General features: G+C 54.5%; 1 protein-coding gene across 1 annotated transcript; it reads left to right on the forward strand.

Moving 5' to 3' along the window:
- Positions 1–9,398: 9,398 nt before the first annotated feature.
- Positions 9,399–15,887, forward strand: LOC140406530 (NF-kappa-B essential modulator-like). Its single transcript, XM_072494534.1, has 4 exons — positions 9,399–9,701; positions 12,244–12,440; positions 13,436–13,571; positions 15,758–15,887. The coding sequence occupies exons 1-4, from the start codon at positions 9,503–9,505 to the stop codon at positions 15,760–15,762; spliced, it is 537 nt and encodes a 178-aa protein (XP_072350635.1). The 5' UTR covers positions 9,399–9,502; the 3' UTR covers positions 15,763–15,887.
- Positions 15,888–18,240: the final 2,353 nt, after the last annotated feature.

The raw sequence follows: 18,240 nt of genomic DNA on the forward strand, positions 1-18,240 counted from the left end.
TATTACTGGAATAGTAATCCAGGGTACGGGAGAGCGGGGGTTATATTACTGGAATAGTAATCCAGGGTACGGGAGCGCGGCGGTTATATTACTGGAATAGTAATCCAGGGTACGAGAGAGCGGGGGTTATATTACTGGAATAGTAATCCAGGGTACGGGAGAGCGGGGGTTGTATTACTGGAATAGTAATCCAGGGTACGGGAGAGCGGGTGTTATATTACTGGAATAGTAATCCAGGGTACAGGAGAGCGGGGGTTATATTACTGGAATAGTAATCCAGGGTACAGGAGAGCGGGGGTTATATTACTGGAATAGTAATCCAGGGTATGGGAGCACGGCGGTTATATTACTGGAATGGTAATCCAGGGTACGGGAGAGCGGGGGTTATATTACTGGAATAGTAATCCAGGGTACGGGAACATGGCAGTTATATTACTGGAATAGTAATCCAGGGTACGGGAGAGCGGGCGTTATTTTACTGGAATAGTAATCCAGTGTACGGGAGAGCGGCGGTTATATTTCTGGAATAGTAATCCAGTGTACGGGAGCGCGGCGGTTATATTACTGGAATAGTAATCCAGGGTACGGGAGCACGGCGGTTATATTACTTTAATAGTAATCCAGTGTACGGGAGAGCGGCGGTTATATTACTGGTATAGTAATTCAGGGTACGGGAGAGCGGCGGTTATATTACTGGAATAGTAATCCAGGGTACGGGAGAGCGGGGGTTATATTACTGGAATAGTAATCCAGGGTACGGGAGCGCGGCGGTTATATTACTGGAATAGTAATCCAGGGTACGAGAGAGCGGGGGTTATATTACTGGAATAGTAATCCAGGGTACGGGAGAGCGGCGGTTATATTACTGGACTAGTAATCCAGGGTACAGGAGCACGGCGGTTATATTACTGGAATAGTAATCCAGGGTACGAGAGAGCGGGGGTTATATTACTGGAATAGTAATCCAGGGTACGGGAGAGCGGCGGTTAATTTACTGGACTAGTAATCCAGGGTAGGGGAGCATGGCTGTCATATTACTGGAATAGTAATCCAGGGTACGGGAGCATGGCGGTTATATTACTGGAATAGTAATCCAGGGTATGGGACAGCGGCGTTTATATTACTGGTATAGTAATCCAGGGTGCGGGAGAGCGGCGGTTATATTACTGGAATAGTAATCCAGGGTACGGGAGAGCGGCGGTTATATTACTGGAATAGTAATCCAGGGTACGGGAGAGCGGGGGTTATATTACTGGAATAGTAATCCAGGGTACGGGAGCGCGGCGGTTATATTACTGGAATAGTAATCCAGGGTACGGGAGAGCGACGATGATATTACTGGAATAGTAATCCAGGGTACGGGAGCACGGCGGTTATATTACTGGAATAGTAATCCAGGGTACGGGAGAGCGGGGGTTATATTTCTGGAATAGTAATCCCGGGTACGGGAGAGCGGGGGTTATATTACTGGAATAGTAATCCAGGGTATGGGAGCACGGCGGTTATATTACTGGAATAGTAATCCAGGGTACGGGAGAGCGGGGGTTATATTACTGGAATAGTAATCCAGGGTACGGGAGAGCGGCGGTTATATTACTGGAATAGTAATCCAGGGTACGGGAGAGCGGGGGTTATATTACTGGAATTGTAATCCAGGGTATGGGAGAGCGGCGGTTATATTACTGGAATAGTAATCTCGTGTACGGGAGAGCGGCGGTTATATTACTGGAATAGTAATCCAGGGTACGGGAGAGCGGGGGTTATATTACTGGAACAGTAATCCAGTGTACAGGAGCGCGGCGGTTATATTACTGGAATAGTAATCCCGGGTACGGGAGCACGGCGGTTATATTACTGGAATAGTAATCCCGGGTACGGGAGAGCGAGGGTTATATTACTGGAATAGTAATCCAGGGTGCGGGAGAGCGGGGGTTATATTACTGGCATAGTTATCCAGGGTACAGGAGAGCGGGGGTTATATTACTGGAATAGTAATCCAGGGTACGGGAGAGCGGGGGTTATATTACTGGAATAGTAATCCAGGGTCAGGGAACACGGCGGTTATATTACTGGAATAGTAATCCAGGGTACGGGAGAGCGGGGGTTATTATACTGGAATAGTAATCTAGGGTACGGGAGAGCGGGGGTTATATTACTGGAACAGTAATCCAGGGTACGGGAGAGCGACGATTATATTACTGGAATAGTAATCCAGGGTACGGGAGCACGGCGGTTATATTACTGGAATAGTAATCCAGGGTACGGGAGAGCGGGGGTTATATTACTGGAATAGTAATCCAGGGTACAGGAGAGCGGGGGTTATATTACTGGAATAGTAATCCAGAGTACGGGAGCACGGGGGTTATATTACTGGAATTGTAATCCAGGGTATGGGAGAGCGTCGGTTATATTACTGGAATAGTAATCTCGTGTACGGGAGAGCGGCGGTTAAATTACTGGAATAGTAATCCAGGGTACGGGAGAGCGGGGGTTATATTACTGGAACAGTAATCCAGTGTACGGGAGCGCGGCGGTTATATTACTGGAATAGTAATCCAGGGCACGGGAGAGCGGGGGTTATATTACTGGAATAGTAATCCAGGGTACGGGAGAGCGGTGGTTGTATGACTGGAATAGTAATCCAGGGTACGGGAACACGGCGGTTATATTACTGGAATAGTAATCCAGGGTGCGGGAGAGCCGTGGTAATATTACTGGAATAGTAATCCAGGGTGCGGGAGAGCGGGGGTTGTATTACTGGAATAGTAATCCAGGGTACAGGAGAGCGGGGGTTATATTACTGGAATAGCAATCCAGGGTACAGGAGAGCGGGGGTTATATTAGTGGAATAGTAATCCAGGGTATGGGAGCACGGCGGTTATATTACTGGAATAGTAATCCAGGGTACGGGAACATGGCAGTTATATTACTGGAATGGTAATCCAGGGTACGGGAGAGCGGGCGTTATTTTACTGGAATAGTAATCCAGTGTACGTGAGAGCGGCGGTTATATTTCTGGAATAGTAATCCAGTGTACGGGAGCGCGGCGGTTATATTACTGGAATCGTAATCCAGGGTACGGTAGCATGGCGGTTATATTACTGGAATAGTAATCCAGGGTATGGGAGAGCGGCGTTTATATTACTGGAATAGTAATCCAGGGTAGGGGAGCATGGCTGTCATATTACTGGAATAGTAATCCAGGGTACGGGAGCATGGCGGTTATATTACTGGAATAGTAATCCATGGTATGGGAGAGCGGCGTTTATATTACTGGAATAGTAATCCAGGGTGCGGGAGAGCGGCGGTTATATTACTGGAATAGTAATCCAGGGTACGGGAGAGCGGCGGTTATATTACTGGAATAGTAATCCAGGGTACGGGAGAGCGGCGGTTATATTACTGGAATAGTAATCCAGGGTACGGGAGCACAGGGGCTATATTACTGGAATAGTAATCCAGGGTACGGGAGAGCGGCGGTTGTTGTACTGGAATAGTAATCCAGGGTACGGGAGAGCGGCGGTTATATTACTGGAATAGTAATCCAGGGTACGGGAGAGCGGGGGTTTTATTACTGGAATAGTAATCCAGGGTACAGGAGAGCGGGGGTTATATTACTGGAATAGTAATCCAGGGTACGGGAGAGCGGGGGTTATATTACTGGAATAGTAATCCAGGGTACGGGAGAGCGGGGGTTATATTACTGGAATAGTAATCCAGGGCACAGGAGAGCGGGGGTTATATTACTGGAATAGTAATCCAGGGTACGGGAGAGCGACGATTTTATTACTGGAATAGTAATCCAGGTTACGGGAGCACGGCGGTTATATTACTGGAATAGTAATCCAGGGTACGAGAGAGCGGGGGTTATATTTCTGGAATAGTAATCCAGGGTACAGGAGAGCGGGGGTTATATTACTGGAATAGTAATCCAGGGTATGGGAGCACGGCGGTTATATTACTGGAATAGTAATCCAGGGTACGGGAGCACGGGGGTTATATTACTGGAATTGTAATCCAGGGTATGGGAGAGCGGCGGTTATATTACTGGAATAGTAATCTCGTGCACGGGAGAGCGGCGGTTATATTACTGGAATAGTAATCCAGGGTACGGGAGAGCGGGGGTTATATTACTGGAACAGTAATCCAGTGTACGGGAGCGCGGCGGTTATATTACTGGAATAGTAATCCCGGGTACGGGAGCACGGCGGTTATATTACTGGAATAGTAATCCCGGGTACGGGAGAGCGAGGGTTATATTACTGGAATAGTAATCCAGGGTGCGGGAGAGCGGGGGTTATATTACTGGAATAGTAATCCAGGGTACGGGAGAGCGGGGGTTATATTACTGGAATAGTAATCCAGGGTCAGGAAACACGGCGGTTATATTACTGGAATAGTAATCCAGGGTACGGGAGAGCGGGGGTTATTATACTGGAATAGTAATCTAGGGTACGGGAGAGCGGGGGTTATATGACTGGAATAGTAATCCAGGGTACCTGAGAGCGGCGGTTATATTACTGGAACAGTAATCCAGGGTACGGGAGAGCGACGATTATATTACTGGAATAGTAATCCAGGGTACGGGAGCACGGCGGTTATATTACTGGAATAGTAATCCAGGGTACGGGAGAGCGGGGGTTATATTACTGGAATAGTAATCCAGGGTACAGGAGAGCGGGGGTTATATTACTGGAATAGTAATCCAGGGTACGGGAGCACGGGGGTTATATTACTGGAATTGTAATCCAGGGTATGGGAGAGCGTCGGTTATATTACTGGAATAGTAATCTCGTGTACGGGAGAGCGGCGGTTATATTACTGGAATAGTAATCCAGGGTACGGGAGAGCGGGGGTTATATTACTGGAACAGTAATCCAGTGTACGGGAGCGCGGCGGTTATATTACTGCAATAGTAATCCAGTGTACGGGAGCGCGGCGGTTATATTCCTGGAATAGTAATCCAGGGTACGGGAGAGCGGGGGTTATATTACTGGAATAACAATCCAGGGTACGGGAGCGCAGCGGTTATATTACTGGAAAAGTAATCCAGGGTACGGGAGAGCGGCGGTTATATTACTGGAATAGTAATCCAGGGTACGGGAGAGCGGGGGTTATATTACTGGAATAACAATCCAGGGTACGGGAGCGCAGCGGTTATATTACTGGAAAAGTAATCCAGGGTACGGGAGAGCGGCGGTTATATTACTGGAATAGTAATCCAGGGTACGGGAGAGCGGGTGTTATATTACTGGAATAGTAATCCAGGGTACAGGAGAGCGGGGGTTATATTACTGGAATAGTAATCCAGGGTACAGGAGAGCGGGGGTTATATTACTGGAATAGTAATCCAGGGTACCCGAACATGGCAGTTATATTACTGGAATAGTAATCCAGGGTACGGGAGAGCGGGCGTTATTTTACTGGAATAGTAATCCAGTGTACGGGAGAGCGGCGGTTATATTTCTGGAATAGTAATCCAGTGTACGGGAGCGCGGCGGTTATATTACTGGAATCGTAATCCAGGGTACGGTAGCATGGCGGTTATATTACTGGAATAGAAATCCTGGGTATTGGAGAGCGGCGTTTATATTACTGGAATAGTAATTCACGGTGCGGGAGAGCGGCGGTTATATTACTGGAATAGTAATCCAGGGTACGGGAGAGCGGGGGTTATATTACTGGAATAGTAATCCAGGGTACGGGAGCACGGGGGTTATATTACTGGAATTGTAATCCAGGGTATGGGAGAGCGTCGGTTATATTACTGGAATAGTAATCTCGTGTACGGGAGAGCGGCGGTTATATTACTGGAATAGTAATCCAGGGTACGGGAGAGCGGGGGTTATATTACTGGAACAGTAATCCAGTGTACGGGAGCGCGGCGGTTATATTACTGGAATAGTAATCCAGGGTACGGGAGAGCCGTGGTAATATTACTGGAATAGTAATCCAGGGTGCGGGAGAGCGGGGGTTGTATTACTGGAATAGTAATCCAGGGTACGGGAGAGCGGGTGTTATATTACTGGAATAGTAATCCAGGGTACAGGAGAGCGGGGGTTATATTACTGGAATAGTAATCCAGGGCACGGGAGAGCGGGTGTTATATTACTGGAATAGTAATCCAGGGTACAGGAGAGCGGCGGTTATATTACTGGAATAGTACTCCAGGGTACGGGAGAGCGGGTGTTATATTACTGGAATAGTAATCCAGGGTACGGGAGAGCAGGGGTTATATTACTGGAATAGTAATCCAGGGTACGGGAGCACGGTGGTTATATTACTGGAATAGTAATCCAGGGTACGGGAGAGCGTGGGTTATATTACTGGAATAGTAATCCAGAGTGCGGGAGAGCGGCGGTTATATTACTGGAATAGTAATCCAGGGTACGGGAGAGCGGCGGTTATATTACTGGAATAGTAATCCAGGGTACGGGAGAGCGACGGTTATATTACTGGAATAGTAATCCAGGGTACAGGAGAGCGGCGGTTATATTACTGGAATAGTACTCCAGGGTACGGGAGAGCGGGTGTTATATTACTGGAATAGTAATCCAGGGTACGGGAGAGCAGGGGTTATATTACTGGAATAGTAATCCAGGGTACGGGAGAGCGGGCGTTATTTTACTGGAATAGTAATCCAGTGTACGGGAGAGCGGCCGTTATATTACTGCAATAGTAATCCAGTGTACGGGAGCGCGGCGGTTATATTACTGGAATAGTAATCCAGGGTACGGGAGCACGGCGGTTATATTACTGGAATAGTAATCCAGTGTACGGGAGAGCGGCGATTATATTACTGGAATAGTAATCCAGGGTACGGGAGAGCGGGGGTTATATTACTGGAACAGTAATCCAGTGTACGGGAGCGCGGCGGTTATATTACTGGAATAGTAATCCAGGGTACGGGAGTGCCGTGGTAATATTACTGGAATAGTAATCCAGGGTGCGGGAGAGCGGGGGTTGTATTACTGGAATAGTAATCCAGGGTACGGGAGCACGGTGGTTATATTACAGGAATAGTAATCCCGGGTACGGGAGAGCGAGGGTTCTATTACTGGAATAGTAATCCAGGGTACGGGAGAGCGGGGGTTATATTACTGGAATAGTAATCCAGGGTACAGGAGAGCGGGGGTTATATTACTTAAATAGTAATCCAGGGTACAGGAGAGCGGGGGTTATATTACTGGAATAGTAATCCAGGGTACGGGAGAGCGGGGGTTATATTACTGGAATAGTAATGCTGGGTACGGGAACATGGCGGTTATATTACTGGAATAGTAATCCAGGGTACGGGAGAGTGGGCGTTATTTTACTGGAATAGTAATCCAGGGTACGGGAGTGCGGGGGTTATATTACTGGAATAGTAATAAAGGGTACGGGAGCACGGTGGTTATAGTACTGGAATAGTAATCCACGGTACGGGAGAGCGGGGGTTATATTACTGGAATAGTAATCCAGGGTACGGGAGAGCGGGGGTTATATTACTGGAATAGTAATCCGGGGCACGGGAGAGCGGGGGTTGTATTACTGGAATAGTAATCCAGGGTACGGGAGCACGGCGGTTATATTACTGGAATAGTAATCCAGGGTACGGGAGAGCGACGGTTATATTACTGGAATAGTAATCCAGGGTACGGGAGCACGGCGGTTATATTACTGGAATAGTAATCCAGGGTACTGGAGAGCGGGGGTTATATTACTGGAATAGTAATCCAGGGTCCGGGAGAGCGTGGGTTATATTACTGGAATAGTAATGCAGGGTACGGGAGAGCGGTGGTTATATTACTGGAATAGTAATCCAGGGTACGGGAGCACGGCGGTTATATTACTGGAATAGTAATCCAGTGTACGGGAGCGTGGCGGTTACATTACTGGAATAGTAATCCAGGGTACGGGAGCACGGCGGTTATATTACTGGAATAGTAATCCAGGGTGCGGGAGAGCGGGGGTTATATTACTGGAATAGTAATCCAGGGTACGGGAGAGCGGGGGTTATATTACTGGAATAGTAATCCCGGGTACGGGAGAGCGGGGGTTATATTACTGGAGTCGTAATCCAGGGTACGGGAGCACGGCGGTTATATTACTGGAATAGTAATCCAGGGTGCGGGAGAGCGGCGGTTATATTACTGGAATAGTAATCCGGTGTACGGGAGCGTGGCGGTTATATTACTGGAATAGTAATCCAGGGTACGGGAGCACGGCGGTTATATTACTGGAATAGTAATCCAGGGTGCGGGAGAGCGGGGGTTATATTACTGGAATAGTAATCCAGGGTACGGGAGAGCGGGGGTTATATTACTGGAATAGTAATCCCGGGTACGGGAGAGCGGGGGTTATATTACTGGAGTCGTAATCCAGGGTACGGGAGCACGGCGGTTATATTACTGGAATAGTAATCCAGGGTGCGGGAGAGCGGCGGTTATATTACTGGAATAGTAATCCGGTGTACGGGAGCGTGGCGGTTATATTACTGGAATAGTAATCCAGGGTATGGGAGAGCGGTGGTTATATTACTGGAATAGTAATCCGGTGTACGGGAGCGTGGCGGTTATATTACTGGAATAGTAATCCAGGGTACGGGAGCACGGCGGTTATATTACTGGAATAGTAATCCCGGGTACGGGAGAGCGGTGGTTATATTACTGGAATAGTAATCCAGGGTACGGGAGCGCGGCGGTTATATTACTGGAATAGTAATCCAGGGTACGGGAGAGCGGCGGTTATATTACTGGAATAGTAATCCAGGGTACGGGAGAGCGGTGGTTATATTACTGGAATAGTAATCCAGGGTACGGGAGAGCGGCGGTTATATTACTGGAATAGTAATCCCGGGTACGGGAGAGCGGGGGTTATATTACTGGAATAGTAATCCAGGATACGGGAGAGCGGCGGTTATATTACTGGAATAGTAATCCCGGGTACGGGAGCACGGCGGTTATATTACTGGAATAGTAATCCAGGGTACGGGAGAGCGGGGGTTATATTACTGGAATAGTAATCCAGGGTACGGGAGAGCGGGGGTTATATTACTGGAATAGTAATCCAGGGTACGGGAGCACGGCGGTTATATTACTGGAATAGTAATCCAGGGTACGGGAGAGCGGGGGTTATATTACTGGAATAGTAATCCAGGGTACGGGAGAGCGGGGGTTATATTACTGGAATAGTAATCCCGGGTACAGGAGAGCGGGTGTTATATTACTGGAATAGTAATCCAGGGTACGGGAGAGCGGGGGTTATATTACTGGAATAGTAATCCGTCTGTCGCCCCCTGCTTCTTTCCTAACTCCCCATCCATCCCGCTTCCCCCATCCCCCTCTCCTCTCCTCCCACTCTCGCTCCTCCTTCCTGTCTGCTTTCTCTAATCATCTCCTTACTTCCTCCCTCAGGTGACCCTCAGAGGCTTGTTGATCGTTCCGACAGCCCCGCCCCCCGCTCCCCCACCTCCCCTCATCAACGCCCCTCCGCATTCTCCCTCGCCCCTTCTCCCCCCCATATGTCTCGGGGTCAGGGGACATCACTGTCGGAGATGGTTCAGCCCAGCGGCATTGTGGGCAGCGAGCCCGAGATGGTCAGTGAGGAGGCGCCTCGGGGTCCGCTGCCTGTGGCCTGCTCCCAGGCCACCGACCTCGGGAGCCTGAGCATCATGTTACAGCAAAACCAGGAGCTGCAGATGGAGAACGTCAGCCTGCGAGGTGAGAGGAGGGAGGGAGGGAGGGTGGAGTGAGTGGGGGAGGAGGAAGTAGGATAGGGTGAGGTGTGGAGGAGGGGTGTTGGGGAGAGTGGGTTTGCGGTGGGAGAGGGTGTGTGGGGGAGAGGGGTTGCGGGGGACAGAGGGGTTGCGGGAGGAGAGGGGGTGCGGGGGGGAGAGGGGTTGCGGGGGGACGGGGTGCGGGGGGGAGAGGGGGTGCGGGGGGGGAGAGGGGGTGCGGGGGGAGAAGGGGTGCGGGGGAGAGGGGGTGCAGGGGGGAGAGGGGGTGCGGGGGGAGAGGGGGTGCAGGGGGAGAGAGGGGGTGCGGGGGAGAGAGGGGGTGCGGGGGGGAGAGGGCGTGCGGGGGGAGAAGGGGTGCGGGGGGAGAGGGGGTGCGGGGGAGGGAGAGGGGGTGCGGGGGAGGGAGAGGGGGGGTGCAGGGGGGTGAGAGGGGGCGCGGGGGTGCGGGGAGGGAGAGGGGGGTGCGGGGGGGAGAGGGGGCGCGGGGGGAGAGAGGGGGAGAGAGGGGGTGCGGTGGGGAGAGAGGGGGTGCGGTGGGGATAGGGTGCAGTGGGGAGAGAGGGGGAGCGGGGGAGAGGGGGGGAGCGGGGGGGGAGGGGGGAGAGAGGGAGCGGGGGGAGAGAGGGGGTGCGGGGGGAGAGAGGGGGTGCGGGGGAGAGAGGGGGTGCGGGGGAGAGGGTGCGGGGGGGGGAGAGGGTGCGGGGGGGTGGGGGAGCGGGGAGCGGAGGAGAGGGGGTTGCGGGGAGGGGTGTGCGGGGGGGAGAGGGGATGCGGGGGAGTGAGGGGGAGAGGGATGCGGGTGAGTGGGGGGCAGGGGGTGCGGGGGAGAGGAGGTGCATGGAGAGAGGGGATGCGGGGAGAGAGGGGATGCGGGGAGAGAGGGGATGCCGGAGGAGAGGGGGTGCACGGGGAAGAGTGGGGATGCGGGGGGATGGGGGAGTGGGGGTGCGGGGGGAGAGGGAATGCGGGGGAGTGAGGGTACAGGGAGAGTGGGGGTGCGGGGGAGAAAGGTGTAGGGGAGGAGGGGGTGTGGGGGGAGAGAGGGGTGTTAGGGAGGGGGTGTAGGGGAGGAGGGGGGTGGGGTTGGGGTGTGGGGAGAGAGGGTGCGGCGGAGAGAGGGGTGCGGGGGAGAGGTGTAGGTGAGGGTGGGGGTGGGTGTGGGTGAGGAGTGGGTGGCGGTGGGTGAGGAGGGGGTGGGGGTGGTGGTGGGTGAGGAGGGGGTGGGGGTGGTGGTGGGTGAGGAGGGGGTGGGGGTAGGGGTGGTTGAGGAGGGGGTGGGGGTGGGTGAGGAGGGGGGTGGGGGTGTGTGAGGAGGGGGTGGGGGTAGGGGTGGGTGAGGAGGGGGGTGGGGGTGGGTGTGGGGGAGTGGGGAGTGGGGGTAGGGGTGATTGAGGAGGGGGGTGGGGGTGGGTGAGGAGGGGGGTGGGGGGTTGTGAGGAGGGGGTGGGGGTGGGTGAGGAGGGGGTGGGGGTGGGTGAGGAGGGGGTGGGGGTGGGTGAGGAGGGGGGGTGGGGAGTGCGAGAAGCCTTGAACTCACTTCTTTAAAACTAAATTTATAGTACCCAATTCATTTTTTCCAATTAAGAGGCAATTTAGCGTGGCCAATCCACAGTCCAAAGATGTGCAGGTTAGGTGGATTGGCCATGATAAATTGCCTTAATGTTCAAAATTGCCCTTGGTGTTGGGTGGGGTTACTGGGTTATGGAGATAGGGTGGAAGTGTGGGCTTGGGTAGGGTGCTCTTTCCAAGAGCCGGTGTAGACTCGATGGGCCGAATGGCCTCCTTCTGCACTGTAAATTCTATGATTCTATGACCCTGCACATCTTTGGGTTGTGGGGGCGAAACTCACGCAGACATGGGGAGAATGTGCAAACTCCACACGGACAGTGACCCAGGGCCGGGATCGAACCTGGGACCTCGGCGCCGTGAGGCAGCAGTGCTAACCCACTGTGCCACCGTGCTGCCCTCTCCGCAGGATTCCCAGCCTCTGACCTGCTCTGGTAGCCACAGTATTTATACGTCTGGGTCCAGTTCAGTTTCTGATCAATGGTAACCCCCAGGATGTTGATTGTGGGGGATTCAGCGATGGTAATGACATTGAACGTCAAGGGGGCGATGGTTAGATCCATAGAACCGTGGATCCCTACAGTGCAGAAGGATCCAGCCCAACCAGTCTGCACCGACCCTGTGAAAGAGCCTTTTTTTTAAATAGAAAAGCCTCCTCACCTGAACTAATGTGGCCAATTTTCGTCAGCTGGAAAGGCGTCTCCCACTCCACAGTCGTGTTGTGTGGCCTGTTGGGGCAGTTCGCACCTTCTGTCAATACGGGGAGCTGTTGATAAGGTTCGAGGCAGAGATCGGGGATTTTGTTTTTGGGGGTATCAAGGGGTAACGCAGTGAAGGCAAGAGGTGAGCCGCCCTGATCTCCAGAAAAGTGTGGACCCTCCCCTTGTAATTCTACCCCTTTTCAGGCCCAGCTGATCAAAGTGTGGGCGGTATCTCTTTTCTGTTCTGCCTCCTGACAGAGGCCATTCGGCAGAGTAACGAAGCCCTCAAGGAGAGGTGTGAGGAACTGCAGGAATTTCGGATGAAGAATCGCAAAGAGAAGGAGTTGGTGGCGAGCCGGTTCGAGGAGGCCAGGACCCTGGTGGAGCAGCTCAGATCGGCTAACAACGAGCTTCGGAGAGGGGCCGAGGGGAGCAAGGAGGAGGAGGAGGCCATGGTACTGTACCCCATCCTACACCCAACCCCGCTTGTGTCGCCCTGCAAACCCACGGAATTGGCTTTGTTTAAGTTTGAGGTTTAAGATTGTGATTGGGATATGTCGCTTTTAAACTTAAGGTGGAATTCAGCTGTGTTATGATCACTATTTCCCAGCTCAAGATGAGATTACCACTTAATGTTCCTGCCTCACTGTGGAATATTAGATCCACAACAGCTTTACCCCTGGTCGGCGCGACATCACATCGCAACAAGAAACAGTCACAAAAACATTCTCCAACTGATCTACCCTCTCCCTGGCCAATTTGAAAATTCAGCCCTCACTACGTATGTTAAAAGCCCCGATCATTTCTTATTTGATGCTCTGTGTCATGGTATAACTACTATTCAGGTTAAGGTTAGGATTATAAACCACTCCCACCAGCATTTTCTATCTCTTGTGACCCCCGAATCTCCACCCATACTTATTCCAATTCATCACTTCCTGAGCCAAGATCATTTCTCACTCGTGATTGAGTTAACCTGGCCAATCAGCTTTTTCAGCTTCCCACTGGGAAGGAGTGTGGCTAAAAGGCTCCAACCACTCAGTAATCTGCTACTGTTGCCTTGCTGGAAGGGGGATGGAGGAAGGGTTCGGAAGTAGGGGTGGGAATGAGGGATCGAACTCCTTCACGCACTCACTCCATTGGCGGGGGAATCATAGAATCATAGAATTCACAGTGCAGAAGGAGGCCATTCGGCCCATCGAGTCTGCACCGGCTCTTGGAAAGAGCACCCGACCCAAGGTCAACACCTCCTCCCTATCCCCATAACCCAGTAACCCCACCCAACATTAAGGCAATTTTGGACACTAAGGGCAATTTATTATGGCCAATCCACCTAACCTGCACATCTTTGGACTGGGATGAGGACCCACTCGGCCTGCCTGTCCCTCCGCCCCATGGCCTGGGCCTCGAGGAACACCCATTGCTGACTGGTTGCTTTGTGCTTGTGCAGGGAGCCGGGCAGAATGGTGGCAGTGCACAACAGCTCTCTCACCTCCTACAGCACCATCACCCAGAGCTTGTTCGCCAACACGGCCGCCCAGAGCCTGGAGGACAAGTCGTTGGACCTTGTGGCAGGCAGAGCTCAGGTGAGCTGGCGTTCGGTTTGTGCCTATTGGGTGGTGGAAGGACAATGACGCTCCCCTCTCCCCGCCCAAACATCCTTGAGGCGTGGACGGTGAGGTGGGGGGTGGGTGGGCAGGGGCATGGCGAAGGGGGGAACACATGGTCACCTCCTGTCGCACCCTGCGGTCTCCAACAGAAGATGTCTTCTTGGCCATGGCTGCCCCCACTGGTGGCGGATGTAAGAACTGCAGCAGGAGGCTAGACCGCCCGACCAAGATAGGGGACTCGGGAAGGCAGGAAGCCCACACGGGACAACACCAGGGCGCCACCCCCAATCCCCCGGCGAACCACCGGCCCCCTCCCCACCCCCCTGAGAGCTCCCCGGACACACCCCAATGAGCTACCTGCCACGTCCCAGTTGAAATTGCATTTCATTAAGAAACGGGAACATTACGATTGTGCGGTCAGCGTGCGCGAGGTGAGGCCGTTTCCGAGCCCCTTCCCCGTTGTCCAGTGAGATACCCGTTCGCTGTGTCACTCAGGACAGGATCCCACTCGCAGTCTGATAGGCGGGAGATCAGTCAGCACATTCCACTTCAACAACTCAGCACAGAATCCCATCCGGAATCATGACCATACTGAGGGTGTGCTGCACTGTCAGAGGGTCAGTACTGAGGGAGTGCCGCACTGTCACAGGGTCAGTACTGAGGGAGTGCCGCACTGTCAGAGGGTCAGTACTGAGGGAGAGCTGCACTGTCAGAGTGTCAGTGCTGAGGGAGTGCTGCACTGTCACAGGGTCAGTAGTGAGGGAGTGCCGCACTGTCAGAGGGTCAGTACTGAGGGGGTGCCGCACTGTCAGAGGGTCAGTGCTGAGGGAGTGCCGCACTGTCAGAGAGTCAGTACTGAGCGAGTGCTGCACTGTCAGAGGGTCAGTACTGAGGGAGTGCCGCACTGTCAGAGGGTCAGTACTGAGGGAGAGCCGCACTGTCAGAGGGTCAGTACTGAGGGAGTGCCGCACTGTCAGAGGGTCAGTACTGAGGGAGTGCCGCACTGTCAGAGGGTCAGTACTGAGGGAGTGCCGCGCTGTCGGAGGGTCAGTACTGAGGGAGTGCCGCACTGTCAGAGGGTCAGTACTGAGGGAGTGCCGCACTGTCAGAGGGTCAGTACTGAGGGAGCGCTGCACTTTAGAGGGTCAGTACTGAGGGAGCGCCGCACTGTCGGAGGGTCAAGACTGAGGGAGTGCCGCACTGTCAGAGGGTCAGTAATGAGGGAGTGCCGCACTGTCAGAGGGTCAGTACTGAGGGAGTGCCGCACTGTCAGAGGGTCAGTACTGAGGGAGTGCTGCACTGTTGGAGGGGTCAGTACTGAGGGGAGTGCCGCACTGTCAGAGGGTCAGTACTGAGGGAGCGCCGCACTGTCAGAGGGGTCAGCGCTGAGGGAGCTCCGCCCTGTCATAGGGTCAGTACTGAGGGAGTGCCCGCACTGTCAGAGGGTCAGTACTGAGGGAGTGCTGCACTGTCAGAGGGTCAGTACTGAGTGTGCCGCACTGTCAGAGGGTCAGTACTGAGGGAGTGCCGCACTGTCAGAGGGTCAGTACTGAGGGAGTGCCGCACTGTCAGAGGGTCAGTGCTGAGGGAGTGCCGCACTGTCAGAGGGTCAGTACTGAGGGTGCGCCGCACTGTCAGAGGGTCAGTACTGAGGGAGTGCTGCACTGTCAGAGGGTCAGTACTGAGGGAGTGCCGCACTGTCAGAGGGTCAGTGCTGAGGGAGTGCCGCACTGTCAGAGGTCAGTACTGAGGGTGCGCCGCACTGTCAGAGGGTCAGTACTGAGGGAGTGCTGCACTGTCAGAGGGTCAGTACTGAGGGAGTGCCGCACTGTCAGAGGGTCAGTACTGAGGGAGTGCCGCACTGTCAGAGGGTCAGTACTGAGGGTGCGCCGCACTGTCAGAGGGTCAGTACTGAGGGAGTGCTGCACTGTCAGAGGGTCAGTATCCATCAACCAACATCACTTAAAATAACACGATCTGGGTCATTCTCACACTCCTGTTCATGGGATCCTCCTGTGCATTTCCAACAGGACAACAGTGAAGACATTTCCATAAGAAATTCCTTAATTAGGTGTGAGGGGTTTTTGGGATGGACTGAGGGGTTGGGAGGGGTTGGGGTCTGCCCCCCTGCCCCCAGCACTGAATCTCACTCTCTGCTTTAGGGTGATGGGGGTGAGTTTGTGCGACTTCTCAAAGCTCGAAAAGAGGAACTGGAGGAAAATCTCAGGACTCTACGAGAGGAAAATCAGGAATTACGACGGAAGCTGGAGGTCGCGGGATCTCTCGTATTGATACAGGTGAACATCAGAGAACGTACTCTCCAACAGTGCGGCACTCCCTCAGTACTGACCCTCCAACAGTGCGGCACTCCCTCAGTACTGACCCTCTGACAGTGCAGCACTCCCACAGTACTGACCCTCTGACAGTGCGGCACTCCCTCAGCACTGACCCTCTGACAGTGCGGCACTCCCTCAGTACTGACCCTCCAACAGTGCGGCACTCCCTCAGTACTGACCCTCCGACAGTGCGGCACTCCCTCAGTACTGACCCTCTGACAGTGCGGCACTCCCTCAGTACTGACCCTCTGACAGTGCGGCACTCCCTCAGTACTGACCCTCTGACAGTGCGGCACTCCCCTCAGTACTGACTCTCTGACAGTGCAGCACTCCCTCAGGGCTGACCCTCCAACAGTGCAGCACTCCCTCAGGACTGACCCTCCGATAGTGCAGCACTCCCTCAGTACTGACCCTCTGACAGTGCGGCACTCCCTCAGTACTGACCCTCTGACAGTGCGGCACTCCCTCAGTACTGACCCTCTGACAGTGCGGCACTCCCTCAGTCCCGACCCTCTGACAGTGCCGCACTCCCTCAGTACTGACCCTTTGACAGTGCGGCACTCCCCTCAGTACTGACCCTCTGACAGTGCCGCACTCCCTCAGTACTGACCCTCTGACAGTGCGGCGCTCCCTCAGTACTGACCCTCTGACAGTGCGGCACTCCCTCAGTACTGACCCTCTGACAGTGCGGCACTCCCTCAGTACTGACCCTCTGACAGTGCGGCACTCCCTCAGTACTGACCCTCTGACAGTGCGGCACTCCCCTCAGTACTGACCCTCCGACAGTGCGGCACTCCCTCAGTACTGACCCTCTGACAGTGCGGCACTCCCTCAGTACTGATCCTCTGACAGTGCGGCACTCCCTCAGTACTGACCCTCTGACAGTGCGGCACTCCCTCAGTACTGACCCTCTGACAGTGCGGCACTCCCTCAGTACTGACCCTCTGACAGTGCCGCACTCCCTCAGTACTGACCCCTCTGACAGTGCGGCACTCCCTCAGTACTGACCCTCCGACAGTGCGGCACTCCCTCAGTACTGACCCTCTGACAGTGCGGCACTCCCTCAGTACTGATCCTCTGACAGTGCGGCACTCCCTCAGTACTGACCCTCTGACAGTGCCGCACTCCCTCAGTACTGACCCTCTGACAGTGCGGCACTCCCTCAGTACTGACCCTCTGACAGTGCGGTGCTCCCTTCCTGGATCACGTGCTCAGGGGAGTGTGATTGAGTTAGCCCCAACTGTTGTAGTGATCGCTGAGAGGTGGTGCGGGTGAGGTGCTTGGTTGAGGAGGAGCTCGTTGGGAGGAGTTGGGGTTGCAGGGGTTGGGGTTCACAGTGGTTGGGGTTGGGAGGGGTTTTTGGAGGTTGGGGTTGCGTTTGGGGGTTGGGGTTGGGAGTTGGGGAGGGCTGGGGGTTCGGGGGGGCGGTGTAGGGGTTGGGGGGGTTGGGCTTGGGGGTGGGGGGGTTGGGGCGTTGGGCTGGGGTGGGTTGGGGGTCGGGGAGGGGTTGGGGTTGGGGGCTTAGGGTTGGGTTTGGGGGGTATTTGGGTTGGGGAGAGGGGTTGGGGTTGGGGGGTGGGGGTTGGGGTTTGGGGGGGGGTGGGGTTTGGGGGGGTTGGGGTTGGGGAGATGTTGGTGGGGGGTTGGGATTGGGGAGGGGTTGGTTGGGGATGGGGGTTGGGGTTGGTAGGGGTTGGGGTTGGGGTTGCTGCGGTTGGGGAGGGGTTGGGGTTGGGTGTTGGGGTTGGGGAGGTGTTGGGGGCGTTGGGGTGGGGGGGTTGGGGTTGGGGGGTTTGGGTGGGGGGGTTGGGGTGGGGGGAGTTGGGGTTGGGGTGGGGGAGTTGGGGTTGGAGGGGGAGTTGGGGTTGGAGGGGGAGTTGGGGTTGGGGTTGGGGGGGGAGTTGGGGTTGGGGGGGGGTTGGGGTTGGGGGGGGAGTTGGGGTTGGGGGGGAGTTGGGGTTGGGGGGGTTGGGGGGAGATGGGGTTGGGGGGAGTTGGGGGGGGTTGGGGTTGGGGGGAGTTGGGGGTTGGGGGCGTTGGTAGGGGGGGTGGGGGTTGGGGTTTGGGTGGGGGAGTTGGGGTTTGGGTTGGGGGGAGTTGGGGTTGGGGGGAGTTGGGGTTGGGGGGGAGTTGGGGTTGGGGGGGAGTTGGGGTTGGGGGGGGAGTTGGGGTTGGGGGGGAGTTGGGGTCTGGGGGGGGTTGGTAGTGGGGGGTTGTTGGGGAGTTTGGGGAGTTGGTGGGAGTTGGGTTGGGGGAGTGGTTGGGGGTTGGGGAGGAGTTGGGGGGGAAGTTTGGGTTTGGGGGGAGTT

This window comes from Scyliorhinus torazame, unplaced genomic scaffold (assembly GCF_047496885.1).
Source record: "Scyliorhinus torazame isolate Kashiwa2021f unplaced genomic scaffold, sScyTor2.1 scaffold_586, whole genome shotgun sequence".
NCBI lineage: Eukaryota > Metazoa > Chordata > Chondrichthyes > Carcharhiniformes > Scyliorhinidae > Scyliorhinus > Scyliorhinus torazame.